The 15,211-nt window shown below is 57.4% G+C and overlaps 1 protein-coding gene and 1 long non-coding RNA gene across 4 annotated transcripts in view; one reads left to right on the top strand and one right to left on the bottom strand.

Moving 5' to 3' along the window:
* Positions 1-3,313, bottom strand: part of NHSL2 (NHS like 2) — a 29,166-nt gene extending 25,853 nt beyond the window's left edge. For all 3 annotated transcript variants that reach the window (XM_048319063.1, XM_048319061.1, XM_048319060.1), the window contains exon 1: positions 2,958-3,313. In XM_048319063.1, coding sequence (XP_048175020.1) covers positions 2,958-3,213 — 256 coding nt within the window. In that variant the 5' untranslated portion in view covers positions 3,214-3,313. The remainder of the gene's footprint in view (positions 1-2,957) is intronic.
* A 1,027-nt stretch (positions 3,314-4,340) lies between these two features.
* On the top strand, positions 4,341-5,179 carry LOC125333252. Its single transcript, XR_007206815.1, has 3 exons — positions 4,341-4,633; positions 4,959-5,020; positions 5,090-5,179. It is a non-coding gene; the product is annotated as an uncharacterized LOC125333252 (long non-coding RNA).
* The last annotated feature ends 10,032 nt before the right edge of the window (positions 5,180-15,211 follow it).

Here is a 15,211-nt window from a genome sequence, read left to right on the forward strand (position 1 = left end):
CTGAGCCATCCTGGTGAGTGTCACCCTCCAGGACGTGGCTGTGCCAATGGGAGGGGGACAGGGAGCCTGGTCCCTGTTCTGCCCTGGCTGCAGTGGGACCCTGTCCCCAGACATGGCATCCTTGCACCAAGGGATGAGGGATGCTCCCAGCTCCCAGCTCCCAGCTCCCAGCTCCCAGCTCCCAGCTCCCAGCGTGCGCCCTCCCCACTCCCACCACTGCCGGTGAATAAGAGCAGAGGAATCCAACAGCCGTTGGCTGCCGTCTCCTGCTGGAAACATCCACGCTGCCTTGTCGGACAAGTGTTTCCCCAGCCCTTTGCTGTGTGATTTCTTCATCTGGAAGCAACGCTGCTCCACTGGCATCTCCCCTTCCTGAGGAGGATGAGCTCCCTCAGCTCACAGCCTCTGGGAACACCAATGGACGCGTTCTGCTGCACAGTGGTGACCTGAACTCCCCAGCCGTGGGGTGAGGAGGCCCAGCTCTTGAATCTTTCTAAACCTGTCTGGTAGGAACCAAAACCAGGCAAAGGCTTGTGAGCTGACTGAGGATGCCCAAATCTGAGAGCTGGCACAAGGACCATGCTTGGGAAGGGCAAGCCACCACAGTCCTTACAAGCTGGCCAGGCAGGCTGTGACCTGGACCCATGCTGGCTGAGCAGAGGCTGCGCCAGGGCATGACTGGTGCAGGGTGAGCTCCCCCCGGAGCATCTTCCATGGCCTTCCATTCAATTTTAGGAGGGGAAATGTGATTTTTGCCATTGGATCCTCTTCAATAAATGAAAATGGAGGAGAAAATAAACCCCAAACCCAGTGTGGGGCATTGTTAAGTGTTTGCTCCTCACTCCTGGGTCCCTGCTGTGCTGCAGCTCAGTGGGAAGCCCTGGGCAGCCACCACTCTCCGGCAGCACCAGGAGCTCACAAGGAGCTCCCGGCCCCCCAAGACGTGATCTGATCCCACACCATGGGCTGATGCTGTAGCAAAACAAACTGCCACTGAAATACAAGTCAGAATTTTGTTCTTTACCCAAGTAAGTTTGGTGACACTGGAAGCTCTTGCATCCCACTGGCTGGTGGTGGATGGATGTGGAGCAGGTGAGAGGGTGCTGTGGGCTGTGCTCCCTTGCTCCCTTAGGATGCAGGGGGAAATGAACCTCCTAAGCCTCTGTGCCACTGAGCAGGAATGAAGAGGAGGCGTGGTGAGCTTGGCTCTGTTCACGCTGCCCCATCTCTTCCCACAAGATAAATCACAGCATTTTTACCACTACACGCCTCTGACCCCAGCCCTGAGCCAGCCCAGCACATCTACATGCATGCGTATTCATGGTTCTAACGAGGAGCTGTAGCACAGGAGGACAATTTGCTGCTGCCTTACACACACACCTGCAGCTACCTGTGGTGTTGCTCCATAAGAAACTCCATGGAATTAGCTGAACACACGGCGTGGGGCTGCACGCTCCACCTGCCCACAGCAGCAGCTGCAGGCGTCCCCCGACCATACCCCCACCACCCCCCCACGCTGTCACTCTGCTGTCCCCTGTCCCCTACACCATCTCCTCCATGCTGTCTTCCACTGTCCCCCCACACTATCCTCCCTCCTGCTACCACGGTGGCACACACACAATACTCCTGTGGCCACCTGGAGCAGTCCCAACCTGCTGGCCAGACACAGGCAGTGAGGGACCATCTGGTCACCGGCACGATCAGCTCCTCCTCCAGCAGACCCTGGTCCAGCACGTACAGCGAGGATGCTGCCGGGTTTGGCACACGCTGGTGCAGTGCACGGGTCAGCTTGGGTGACTGTGAAACCTCGCTGTCCCCTTATTCGTCCTGGTCGATGCACAGGACGGTGGGAGCCGCTTCTCTGTCTGATGACGGGTCCGCAGCATTTGCAGGAGCAGCGCAGCTCCCAGGCCGGGCCGGGTGCTCCACTCGCTCCCGGCTTCCCGGACGCAAGCTGTGAGGATCTGTCAGTGATTTCCCATGGCTCCAGGCAGATGGAGCAGCAAGGGAGCTCTTGTGAGGGGATTTGCCGAAAGCAGAGGCACACGCTCTGCCAAGGGCCTGGGAAACGCGCGGTGCTTGAGGGGAACGTGCTGGAGCAGCACTGCCCTCCCCGCCCCGCAAAGCCTTTAAAACAAACTTCTATAAACAACTCCAAAATCAGCTTATTTTAAGATCTCCCGAAACGGCACACTGCCTGTTCCTGACCCAGCACAGCAGCCTGTGCCAGACCGAAATGCTTGGAATGGGAAGTGGAAGCAGTCCAAGGGAACCCAAACCCCGCTGGCTGCCAGGAGAGGGGACGAGCTGCCAGGATGCCTGGGTGACAACCCAGCATTTTCCCCAGATACAAAACACCCCGAGTGAAAACTGCCCCACGCTGGACAGGACAGCCCCCTTGGTCACCTGCCCCAGGATGAGGCGGAGCACCTGAGGCAGGGACAGTGTGGGGGGACACACAGCCCTGACAGCCCGGTGTCCCTGCTTTCCCAAAACAGCCCCCCGTAATTGCAGACACAGCGTGAGGTGTGCTTGGCTGGCAGCCTGGAAAATGCCCACTGAGAGCAGGGAAATAAAGTCCGGGCAGAGGGAAAGGGTGCAGGGTTGTCCTGGCCTCACCCCAGTGCCCTGGCATCCCAATGACACCGCACCCCCATGCCCGGCACGGTTCCCTGGCCACTGGCACCATGGGCCTTGGTGAGGCATTGCCACCCCTACCCCGCTCCCCCAGACCTCCCTGCTGACGGAGCAGGGATGATGGGCCCCGAAAGCGGGAGCCGCCGCGGGTCACCCGCGGTGACCACATCACACGGGGTGACCACATCGGAGGAGCAGCAGCGCAGCCCTCCGGCACTGGGGCAGGGAGCGGAACCCCTGGGAGCGGGAAGCGGCCCCAGCAGCGGTACCCCCGGCATGGGGCCCGCAGGCTCCCCCGTCCCACGGGGGTGTCCCCTTACCTGTGGCGGCGGCGCGGAGCGGGCGGCCCCGCAGCAGCGACTGCAGGCGGGCGGCGCGGCGGTGCAGGCGGGCGGCGCGACGGGCCAGCGCCCGCAGGTGGCCCTCGATGTCCCCCAGGAGAGCGACCGAGTGGCCGCAGAGCTCGGCCAGCTGCCGCAGCAGGGCGAGAGCCGCCAGGCTGCAGGTGTCCCGCAGATCGGTCAGCGGCCCCGCCGGCCGGACCCGCACTGCCACGCTCCGTCGGTAGAACGGCATGGGGCGGATTGGCTCGGGGCGGATCGGCTCTGTTTCCCCCGGCCCGGTTGCCCCCCGGCCCGGTTCGGTTCAGCCCAGCCAGGCACTGTTCCCCCCGTCGAGCCCCGCGGCTGCGAGGGCTGTGGTCCGGCAGCAGCGCCGGGGCTCGGAGCCGGTCTGTGGGAGGAGGAGGAGGAGGAGGAAGGGGAGGGAGGGGCGGCCCCGCTCGGGGATGCTCGGGCCGGCGGCGGGGCACGGCGGCACTCGGGAGGGAGAGAGCGGCCCCGGCGGGAGGAGCTGCGGAGACGCTGCGGGCTGGCTGGGGCCGGAGCCCCGGAGCTGGCGCTGCTCGGGCTGGGGCACAGGGATCCCTCGGGGCCGGCCCTTCCCTCCCGATGCCATTCCGAAGGACACGGACACCCTCCGGTACCGGCAATTCCCCGCCGCGTTCCCATTCCCAAGGGCACGGGCCCCTCCGGCGCTGTCTCCAGCTGCAGCCGCCCCTCCTGTGCCGGGACCCGGGGCCTGTGGGGCCTCCCCGAGTCCTGTCCCTGCCTCCTTGGGCTTCAGGGTCCCTCGAGGTGGGCAGCACCCAGCAGCCGCAGCAGGACAGGCCGTTAATCCCGCATTTCCCCCGCATTTCCCGTGGGTGTTCTGCTCCAGAAACTGCTCCCTCCCCGTCCTCCCTGCTCCAGCGCCTGCTAAAGCCAATATTTGGGTGTCCCCGGGATGGCACCAGGGTGCAGTGGGGATGTCCTGGCTGCCCAGCCCCGGGGAGCTCCAGGCTGCATGGCTCCTGGCAGCAGGGAGGGCGCAGCAAAAGCTGAGAGAAGAGCAGCTGTGGTGGGTGTAACCTCCAATCCAGATGGCCCAGCACCCCATCCCCGGCAGCTCCAGTTGCCTGGAACAGAGAAGGACTAGAATCCCTACTGGGAATTTCCTGTGATACCATTTCTCCCTGCATGGTGAACCTTGCTGGACTCCTGAACTATTCCTGCTCTGCTTGGGTTTGTGTAAACGTTTGTGCGTCCAAACCCAGCTCCATGGGGCTGCTTCCACTGAGAACTATCCTTTCCCTTTCCCTTTCCCTTTCCCTTTCCCTTTCCCTTTCCCTTTCCCTTTCCCTTTCCTTCTCTCCTTTCCCCTTTCAGCTTCATGAGGTGCCCTGAGCTGCTGTCTGTGCAGAGAGCGGAACAAGGTCTCCTCCAGGAGCCTTGGAGCTCTCCCATGCGTCATTCCCTGGGCTGATGGACTGTGGTGGCTGCCACCTGCCTGGATGCAATCGAGGCAGAAGGAGCTGAGGAGCGCTGGTGCCTTGGCTCTGTTCCCAGCACAGATGGGGAAACTGAGGCATGGGGTCACACCCCGCTAGGACATGAGGAGGGTGAAGTCAGCCCAATTCTCTTGGCTTGGCCAGCCTCGGTCATGAGTCATCATCCGGGTAAGGAGAGCATCTGGACCCCATCAGGGCTCTGCTCACTCCCCATTCCCAGCCCACCCGCCCTTCCCAGCCCTGACCTCTCCCACTGCCCGCCGAGAGGGAGCACATGGACAATGTCCCTGTTTCTGTGGCTTTTCCAGCACAGATCTGTGTGTTTTGAAACACGAGCACGAGGTCTGAACTGTCCTTCCCAGCAGCCACAACACCCACTTGGGCACTGTCCTGCTGGTCAGGGCAAGGGCAAGAAACCCTCCCAAAAATGGAATTTATCCAATTTTTTCTCTGGTTTTGAGGTGGTTTTCTCTTGTTCTGCCTCATGACGCAGGCTTGTTGTGGCAGCAGTGCCCAGGTCTCGAGGCTGGCTTAGCCAGGAGGATTTTAAGCCAGGTAAGTGCCAAGGGCTTTTTCTTTTGCTTTCTGTGTGCCTTTGTCTCATTTCCAAACCTTCTTCTGTAGTTGGAGAGGTGTGAACACCTTGCCATCGAGTGTGAGCTGAGATCCGGACTCTGGGAGCCAAGGGATTCATAAAACCATCACATAGTGCAGCAACCTCAATAAATGACAAAAATCTGGTCGCTTAGCAACTTAAACTGGCTTTTTTTTTCCTAAATGGATTGTGTTTTCTTGAAGTCTTATGTCAAATATTTAGCGTGAGAAAATGACAAGGACCCTTTCCATGTGAAGTAAGCTGCACCCATGAAGTCACCACATTATTCTGATGATCAGGAGTGGGGCTGGCCAGGGTGGGAGGGCTGGAAACGAGGAGCCACAGCCCCGTGATGGCTCTGGAGCTGTGGACAGGCCCCAGGGAGAGATCCCGGGAGAAGCAGTGCCAGAGCCTTGTTGTGGTTCTCTGCGGAGAACCCCCTCGGCGGGGGAGGGCCGGGATCCAGGGCTGCTCCGGGATGCAGTTGCTGTTCCGGATGTGCGAAACCCTGGCGGGGAGCGACGGGCTCGGCATCCCGTGGGAAACAGCCCCGCTGGCCAGTGGCTGGGCAGGAGCGAGGCCAGTTCTGCAAACACTGATTATAACCAGATGTCTCAGGCATCGCTTTCCCTGCTCTGGCTCCGCTCCGCCCCGCAGGGAGAGCCCCGTCCGAGCAAGGGCACACGGCGTGCCCAGAGGGGATACCTCGGGTGGGCTTTCTGGGGCTTTGGGTGGAGGGCGTCCGGGGATGGTGGCGCCCAGACCCTGGAGGGAGTCAACAGGCGGTCCTGACCTTCTCCCCGATTCATCCTGAGGACTCCCACTGCCTCTGCCTTGCGTCTTCTCACTGAACATCTGGCGATGGAGTGAGGATCATCGGCTCCACACAACAGCCTGTCCCATACCGCATCCCTGGATGCTGCTAAATCCAGAGCAGCGTCACTGGCTGGACCAACCCCAAGGGGTTCTGTGTTCAACAGCCAAATTCTCTGCTTTTGCAGAACGGCTTCTTATTGCTCCAAGACCTCCGGCTCCAGGGCAGCACTCGGCTGGAGCCCACAGCCATGCAGGTGAGCCAAGCGTGGCTCCTCACGCAGAGCTGACGGGAGCTGCTCCAGCTGCCTCACCACCCTCACCAGGGGCTCACTCGTGCTGCACGGGTGCTGGATCCCCCCGTTCCCGGCGTGGGGATCCTACTGGCCTCCCAGTGCCCACTGGAGGGTGCTCTCTGCCAAGATTTGCACCGTGGATGCTTCTAAAGCAGCTCTGGGTGAGAAGAACATAAGGGACAGGTTGGAGCGGTGTTGGTGGGATCCCTTCCTCAGCGAGGAGGCAGCACTGGACCCTCCTGGGCACCGTGCGGGATCCCCACCGCAGTCACACGCCCCAGGACCAGGTCCTGTCCCCGTCTGCTCCCTTCCACGTTGATTTGCTCTCCCAGGCTTTGATGTGGGGCAGCGATTCTGTGGGGCAGCAGCTGAGGCTGCTCCATGTGCCCGAGCCGTGGGTAAACATCTCCAGAGCAGGCTGCCTGGCCATACCCCTCTCCGTGGCCTCGGAGCCTTTGTGGTGCTTCTGGCAAGTCCCTTTCCTGTCCTGCTCCAAAGCCCGACAGTTCTGCAGCTTCCCTGCTCTCCTGTGTCTCCTCCGGCCATCTCATGCGATGGTGCCAAGCAGATGCCAGCAGGGACACACAGGCTGCCGGGGCCATGGGCCTGCTCAGACACGATCCTATGGCCCAGGACACTGAGGCAGGACAGGGAACAGCACCTGGGATCAAGCTTTTCTCCCACACAGTTCACTTCATTTCCCAAGCTAAACACAATTTCTTCAGAACTTCATCTGAGGAGCCTGAGATGTCCCCAACCAGGACCATGGATCCAGCTCTCACCACCTCCCATTCCCTGTCCTCCTGCTAAAAATTAATTGGCACAGCCAACACCCCAAGGGTGTCTCCCGCAACCATCTCTGATGTCATTTGCCACCAAAATGTGCTACAGCATTCCCTGTTCTTGGCTCACACATGCTCCTAATCATTATAGCAGCTCCTTTTCCATCCAAATCCACTCCCTCCCACCCTGGCAGTCCCCACAGTGTGCTCCACAGGAGCTGGGCTTTGCGCTCCTGAAGTGCAGGTGCTGAATCACTTGTTCATTGAAGTGAATGTTCAGCTACAAACTCATCCTCCAGCTCCCTGGCCTGGCTGGTCAGAGGTGCAATGGACTTTCTGGGTTCAATTAACTTCCCTCTGTGTCATCCGGGGACTGGGCTGCACTCTCCAGCTCTTTGTCCTTTCCAGAGTGCTGTGGAAAGCATTAACATGCGCAGTGATGAGATCCATGGTGGAAGTGTTCACGAAAAATTGAATATCGGGTGCTTTAGTTTTCTGTTCAAATAATTTTTTCCACACAGGCACCTTTCCCCTGGCTCCTACCTGTCCGTAGTCCTGCAGCCCTCTGGCTACCCCAGCCATCCAAACCCCCTGCTGGGAGCAGTACCAGGGATGTTTTGGAGACACTGACACATTTTCCATCACAGAATCTATGTCATTCCATCTGTGCTCCATTAGCCTATTTTTAATCACAATTTAAAGCCATTTTCCAGGAACAAACACAAACTTGCTGGCCTGTAACTCCTTCAGGCCCCGGTGATGTTTTGGTTCCAGGTATGTGAGTTGCTGCCAGGCAGAGCAGAGGCTGCAGTAACAGGATGAATGTTCATAGAATCATGGAATGGTTTGGGTTGGAAGGAACATTAAAGGGCATCTCATTCCACCCCCTGCCATGGGCAGGGACACCTGCCACTATCCTGGGCTGCTCCAAGCCCTGTCCAACCTGGCCTTGGACACTTCCCAGGAACAGGGCAGCCACAGCTGCTCTGGGCACCCTGTGCCAGGGCCTCCCCACCCTCACAGGGAAGAATTTTGAGAGCAGATCAGCAATGAACGTCTCCCTTTTTGTAGAATCACATTATTACATCTGCTGAGTCACTGCTGTACACCAAATTGGTTTTGATTCCCTACAAACCTCAGCTCCTCCAGCCCAGGATGCTGAACCCACCGATGCCCTGGGTGGGTGTTTGTGCAGACTCCTGGCACCCCGTCCCTCCCGGGGAGGGAATGTCAGGATGCAACGCTGCACTTCAGTGAGGAAGCGATGTGGACTTCACAGGTTTCATGTTTTTTTGAGTTTACTCCCTCCAGACTTCCTTCCACACCCGGACAGCACGTGCTGTGCTTGCTTTGTGGTGAGCCCCTGGGCTCCCTGAGCCCTGTGCTGCAGAATAACAAACACAGGTGGCAGGTAAGTGCCAAGGGCTGTTCCTTTTGCTTTCTGTGTGCCTTTGCCTTGTTTCCAAACCCTTTTCTGTAGCTGGAGAGGTGTGAACACCTTGCCATCGAGTTACTGGACATGCTGGCTATGGGGAGCGAGTGCTTAAATAAACTGCTGCAAAATAATAATTATTGGACAAAACCCGCCAGCAAAATTCCATCTGCGGGGCAGAGGACACAGTTCCTGTAATTGACACAGTGCAGGTGTTTGTGTCAGGAAGGAAACATCACTTTGATGCTGTCTGAATACCTGGGATTGTTTAATGATTTTAATAAGGAGTCACTCATGCAGAGGCCCCATGGATGGATCCTGCTGTGTACTCAGAATTACTCACCCTGTTCTCCTGAGGCAGAGGTTCCAGGCATGTGGCAGCTCACAGTAACATTTTCATTTATTCTTGATTTAATCCTCAAGGTAATTTACTCTTACATGTGAAATTAGTTTTTTCTGAGTCAATAGATTTTTTTTTTTAAAGTTTTCCACCTGTTTAAAATCCATGGGTTGTGGCTGGGAGGGGATTGGCAGTGGCGTGGGAGGACGTGCATCCACAGGCTCCGGGAGAACCAGATCTGATCTGTACCCCTGGCAGGACAGAGGACAGTGTCAGGTGAGCTCCAAACCAAGGGCTGGCCCAGGGGCAGGCACAGCTCTACTCCTGTCCCTGGCAGTGTTGGTGCATTGCTGGTGCAGGGTTGGAGATGGTCTGTGAATGTTCCTGCTCCAAAGGCTCCAAGATTTTGCCAATCTGCAGATCACACATGGCTACACGGCACTCGGGGACATTTGTCATGGGGCTGTGTCCCCCAGTGGTGGAGCCCCTCATGCTGCTCTGTGGTGGCAGCTGACCCATCCTTGTAGGAGGACACCAGGATGTGTCCCCTCCGTGGGATCACCATTGTCCTGGCTCACGGGAGCCAACTGTGCTGGTGCCTGTAGGCTAAGCCAGGAAGAATTGGGGTCCACGTGTTACATCCCCCATCCCACGCGGGGTGCCTCATTCTGCCCTGTTAGCACGTGGAGGAGGAGTCTCACTCAGGGTGACTGGTCACTGTCACTTCCCACTACGACAATAAACGTCTCCTGCTCCCTAATTTGCTCTCCCGGTTCTGCCAGAGCAGTCGCACTCCCCACCCCGATTAGGAGTGTGATGAACATCATCACTGCTGTCCTGTCGCTCACCAGCTGTCTCTCAGCAGGTTAAATAAATGCTGGTGAGGACTTCTCCCTGTCAGGATGCCAGGGAATCACAGTCTCCTCCTGCTTTGCTGCCAGCTCTGCTCTGGAGCAGAGGGAACACAGCAGCTCTTGATGAGGCTCTTGAGTCTCATCCAGCGGCTGGATCCTGTGCTGAACCTTGCCTAGATCAACACCCCAGACCTCAGAGCCATGGCAAAGACCAAAGCTCCTCTTCTTGCACTCTCCCATCCCCCTTTGCTATCCATCTGGTTCCAAAATCTCCCTTTGCCCGCCTGCCGAGCAGCACATCCCAGCAGCACTGGGTCAGACTGTGGTGCCAGTGAGGTCACATACACGGGTGCTGTGCGTCAGTGAGGGCACAGCGAGTCCCTCAACTCCAGATGCTGCTCTTGCATGGTGAATTCAAAGTCACCATTTGTGATTTCATGATTCCATGACTCCGTGGCACTTGAGGACATGGTTTAGTGGTGAACTTGGCAGTGCCAGGGGAACAATTGGACTTGAGAGAGTGGCACTGTGGTTTGGAGAGTCTCGGTGGGGGTGCTGAACTGGGGAGTGTTGTTCCTACACCACAGCGTCCTCCAAGTGGGAGAACATCCCACCAAGCCCTGTGAAACAAAAACACATGGAGCAGGAGGAGCCTGAGCAGGAGAGAGGAGCCGTGGCTGATCCCAGACGGGCAGGACCTCTGTCCATCAGCACTCGCCTGGCTCTGCCCCAGCTGGACTCACACCAGGGCAGGGAACAGGGAGGAGTCACCTCCACACGCATGGAGCTGGGGGGGCTTAGAGCAAAGCACCTCTCTGCCAAAATGTGACTTTACATTTTGGGCTTCACACTGAGTCCTGTCCTAATCCAAACTTTGATGTGGCTGTGAATGGCTGAACCGCAGCCCTGTGTGGTGCAGCAATATATCCAATTAATATGGGCTGCTTCACATGCACTGTGTACCTTAAAGGCATGCTACATTACCAGCATATTTTTCCCTGGCTTCATATAAATACTTATAGGGCCCGGGGGGTCACTACATGAAAATAAATAGTGTTACCTTCTGGTATCACAATACATATTTCTAGAACAGAAATGAGTTATTTAATTTTCTTCACGTGCACGTGTCCAGCACCAACAGAGACCACGGAAGGGAGAGTTTGACTCCGAGCTCGCTCCAGGGCGGCTCCGCAGAGCTCCTCTGTGAGGATGTCCCTGTCATCTCCGCCGGGGTGTCCCCGTCAGCTCCATCCTGGCACGGGCACGGTGCCCGGCTGCGGTGGGGACAGCGTTCGGGGCTCTCCTGCGGGTGTCACTGTGCAATCGCTCTGGAGCTGCCGAGCAGCGCTGCCTGGGAAGGGATTTGGCCCAGAAGAGGGAAGGAAAATATTCCTCACGGCCTGACGCGCTGCCAGTGCTGCTGATGGCCAAGAGCTTTGGATTTGGGTGCTGGTCCCCCCTGGCCTGTTCTTTTCCAGTTGCTTTCCCCCTCCTGCTAAAATCCTGGACCTCACTCTAGTTCTCTCCTCCCGCCTCTGGCTCAGGCTCCCGCTCCTCCTGGGCAGCTGGTGGGGCTCTGAAGGGCTGCAGTAACTCCTGAAAGACGGAGCTGGTGGGAAGTAGACAGGGAGGAGAGGACCTGCCATGGGTGCAGGTTTATTTATGATCCCTTTTCATCCCTGCTCTGACGCACTCAGCTGTTCTGAGCCTCCCACACCTTCAAAAGCCACTTGTTCCAGTTTCTCTTCAGGTAAAGCTTCACTTTTGGGTTAAAAAGCTCTTTTTGGAGGAAGAGCTCATCCAGCAAATCCACCTTAAACCTCTCACTGCTCAGGGCCCTTCCTCCTGCCTCAAGACACAACCCCCGGGCCTCAGAATGCTGGGGGCACGTGCAGCCTCTGCCCACTCACCGCCCATGCAGCCCCTAAAGCCTCTCCCAGCAGGGTGTGAAGGGGCAGAGGATGCTCCCATCCAGCCCAGGGCTGCGCAGCAGCTCCAGGGGGAATGGAGCAGCCAAGGCTGGAGAGGGAGGACAGCGATGGCAGGGAATGGGTGGAGCTGTGATTTCTTTTGTCGGGAAATCAATAAATCAGCGGGTCTGGCACTCCTTCGGCATCTCATCCCACTCAGACATCCCAGTGGGAAGCAGGCAGTGCAGGGAGCTCGGGGCTCTGCAGTGCAACTGAAGTCGGAATTCAGAAAATACCTAAAAATAGCAACCAGATGATCCCTGACCCCATTACTCATCTCCCTCCACAGAAGTACAGATGAGACCAGCCTGGACTCCAGCTGAAGGCCTGCTCCTTCCCTGAGGGAGCTGTACTGAGGAGTCAGATGCGTCCACAGCAGCCCCGCAGTGTCGTTCCACCACCGGTGGTGAAGGTGGGGTGGGAGGTGGGATGAAGGGAGGGTTGGGATGTGGGGTGGAAATGCCTCTATTTCCATTTACAAGCAGATCCACCCGAGACAAAAGTTGATGGTTTTGATTTCTCCTTTTATCTCGCAGCAGTTGTGTCGTTGATGTCCCAGCATTTCTGGCCATTTCAAACTCAACATTCCTGGTGAAAACAACCAGAAGAGGCACTTGATGGTTTAACTTGTGGCGGTTTAATTCCCGGTCCCCTGTTAGCATCAGCTGGTCTCCGTTTCAGGATTAGCAATGGTAATTGATACCCGAGCCCGGGATAACTGCGCCTGGGCTGTGCTCCTGTCAGCCCCAGTGACAGCTCTGTCAGTCACCAGGTGATTTATGCAGGCGCAGAGCCTCACCGGGGTGGGTTTTGGTGCTCCTGTTGCAAACTGCTTTTATTTTTCCCTCACTGCTTCACTCACAAGCTGATGCTCATCGTTATCGTGGTTTATTTGTGTGCGTGTGGGATGAGCACTGCAGGTGTTACACGGACACGGGGGTGCACACGCAGGTCTGGAGCTGCTGCTGAGTCCACACCCCGTGGCTCCTGTGCGTGCCAGGAACAGCTCTGGCATGTGCCAGCTGCGGGCTGGAGCCCCCAGGCACCTCCGAGGACGGTGGGCAGCACCTTGCAGAGCCACGGGGGCTGCCAGCTCTGCTCCCAGCCGATATCCCCCTGCAGGGCTGGGCAGAGGGGGGTCAGCATCCTCCCAGGTGTTCTTGGTTAGGTGGTACATGCTTGGATGGGAGGCTGGTGAGCACCTCAGCACAGGGACTGTGCCCCATCTGCCCTCAGAGACCGGAGCTGTGCTCTGGAGCTTGTCTGGCATCACTGCGGGACCCTCGGCAGCCAGCTTGGGGCGTCTGGCAATGCCTGCGGGGTGCCTGAGGCTGCCAGAAGAAATCCCTCACCGGTCCTCGTGGGCTGGAGTGAGGTGCTGTCTGCTGCGGAGGGTGGGGAGCTGTGAGCCTTTGCCCGGACCCGCGTGGTGCTGCCCTGAGGGATGGGGTGCAGGAGCAGCTGTTCCCCACGGGAAAGGCTCATGTCCCAAGCACAGCCCTGTGCTGGAATCACCTCGCTGCCTGAGGCCAGGCACCTGTGCCCACAGCTGGGACACGTGGAGGCAGGCGCTGTCCCAGGAGCCTGGGATGGCTCAGCAAGCAGCAGGGAGACACAGGGAACGCGCTCACCAGAGTTAGCACACAGCCAAAAGCGAAATAAAAGGCCCTTTGTCCTCCTTCTCATTAGTCTGTGTCTCCCCTTGCAGGGGAAGTAATTATCCATTTCTTCGTGCTGTTGTGTGTTCTTCGTGCTGCCTGGTGCTTGCCCAAACACCTTGTCTGCAGAGCCAATTGATGCTTCTCACTCCCCCATTGTCTGAAAGGGCTCTGTGTTCCTTGTGCTCCATCTGTTTGGCCTTTGTCTGCCTTTGTTTTGCTTTATTTTCTCCCTGGTGCCCACTTAATTAACCAAGGGTAATTCTGCCTTCAGGGAGGGATTATTTCCCACATGGGAGAAGCAGCTCCGGCTCTCCAGGCTGTGCCTGTGCTCCCGTGCAGGGTTCCTCACCAGTGCCGAAGCAGTGCGGGAGCTCAGGGCTCCGGACCCCCAGCTCCAGGATACCTCTCTACCCACAGGATGTGGCCACCTCTTCAGAAAGAATAGATTCAAGGTTATGAAAGTGAAATCTCTGTTCTCTCCCACCAGACATTACCCAGGGGAGTCTGAATTCCTGTGGCCCAAAGAGCGGGAGGTGATTTTCTGGGGCAGCATCTCCTGGTGACTGAGGAGGGAATAACCCTGGCTGTGCCAGGTTTTAGTTCAGGTGGCAGACTGTGTGCTCAGCTCCTGGGCAGTGTGTGAGCTGCCATGCTGCCCCAGCCCGGTGTCCCTGGGTGGGAAGGAATGTCCCTGAGTGAGATGGGATGTCCCTTAGGGGGAAGGGATGTCCTGAGAGAGATGGGATTCCTGCATGTTTCTTTGACAGCCCTGATGGTTTCCAATTTTAGCCGTGAGCACTTAAAGCCCACCTCCTGCCTCGTGGCAATGATTAATTGGGAAGATGTTGAATTAAGACTATTGATGTCCCCTCCTGAAGGTCAGGCTGGTGATCAAGTCATATGAGAGTGTTTATGCTCATACTAAATTAATTGCCTGCCATTTTCATGCCTGTTAATGATTTGTTTGTGATGCTCTTCATTGTTGTAATGGGGGACCAGTGACTGATGGACCTCCCTTCTTTATGAGTGCAATTAAAAAGGCAGCAATTAGGGCATTTATGCAGAAATAACAGCTAGGATCGAAGCCTTGCGTAGGGTGTGTGACCCACACTGTTGGTTAAGTGTCACAGTCACAGCTATGGACTCCTGCCTGGGTTTACATCAGGCTGCTGCAGTGGGATGTGATCTCCAGGCCCAGTTCTGGGGAAGCAACAAGTGGGAGCTGCCACAGCAGGCACACGATGAAGGCTGAGGATGAGGAGCACTGTGGGCAGCAGGCATGGCATCCTCCCCCTGCTTCCCAGCATCTCGGTCAGTGAGGGCTCCTAAAGCTCCTGGACGTGATGTCCTTCATTCAGGTGCTGCCCTTGGCTGTGCTGGGTCCTCAGAGCATCCCCCACAGGGGCTTGCTACTCTTGCTAAGGGACGGGAAACCACAGTGGGGTTGGGATTTCGGGGTGGCACAGACTGTGGCAGTGATGCTGCTGGACCTTTTTGGTGAGCCCCAGGTTCTTACACTGGCAAGTTTGCTTCCAGTAGCCCAGGACAACCCTCTCCCGACACCAGACATGGAGATTGTTTGTCTTTCAGTGCCACCAGGATATCGCAAAATCACAAAACCATTTATGTTGGAAAAGACCTCCAAGATCACTGATTCCAACCATCAACCCAGAACTTCCAGGCCCACCCCTGAGCACAGTAAGAGCAGCCCTGTTAGAGGTGACAAGGATCTCACCCCCAGTTAGTTACTGCATACACTGATACCCACATCCTTTTAGATCTCAAGGCTGCAAGATGTCTTGACCTCATAGACTGAGAAACTGCAGCCTCAGAACAAGAAACCTCTGAGCTGGGTTTCTGCTGACACGCTACCCCCCGGCAGCCCCTCGGCTCCCTGGCGTCCACCAGCCCATGCGGGTGTCTGAGATGTTTCACAGCCTCTGTGTCCACGGGGGACATTTAAATTCAGCTGGTTTGTCTGGCAGAACACCCCCAGCTCTGGG

This window comes from Corvus hawaiiensis, chromosome 14 (assembly GCF_020740725.1).
Source record: "Corvus hawaiiensis isolate bCorHaw1 chromosome 14, bCorHaw1.pri.cur, whole genome shotgun sequence".
Classification (NCBI taxonomy): Eukaryota; Metazoa; Chordata; class Aves; order Passeriformes; family Corvidae; genus Corvus; species Corvus hawaiiensis.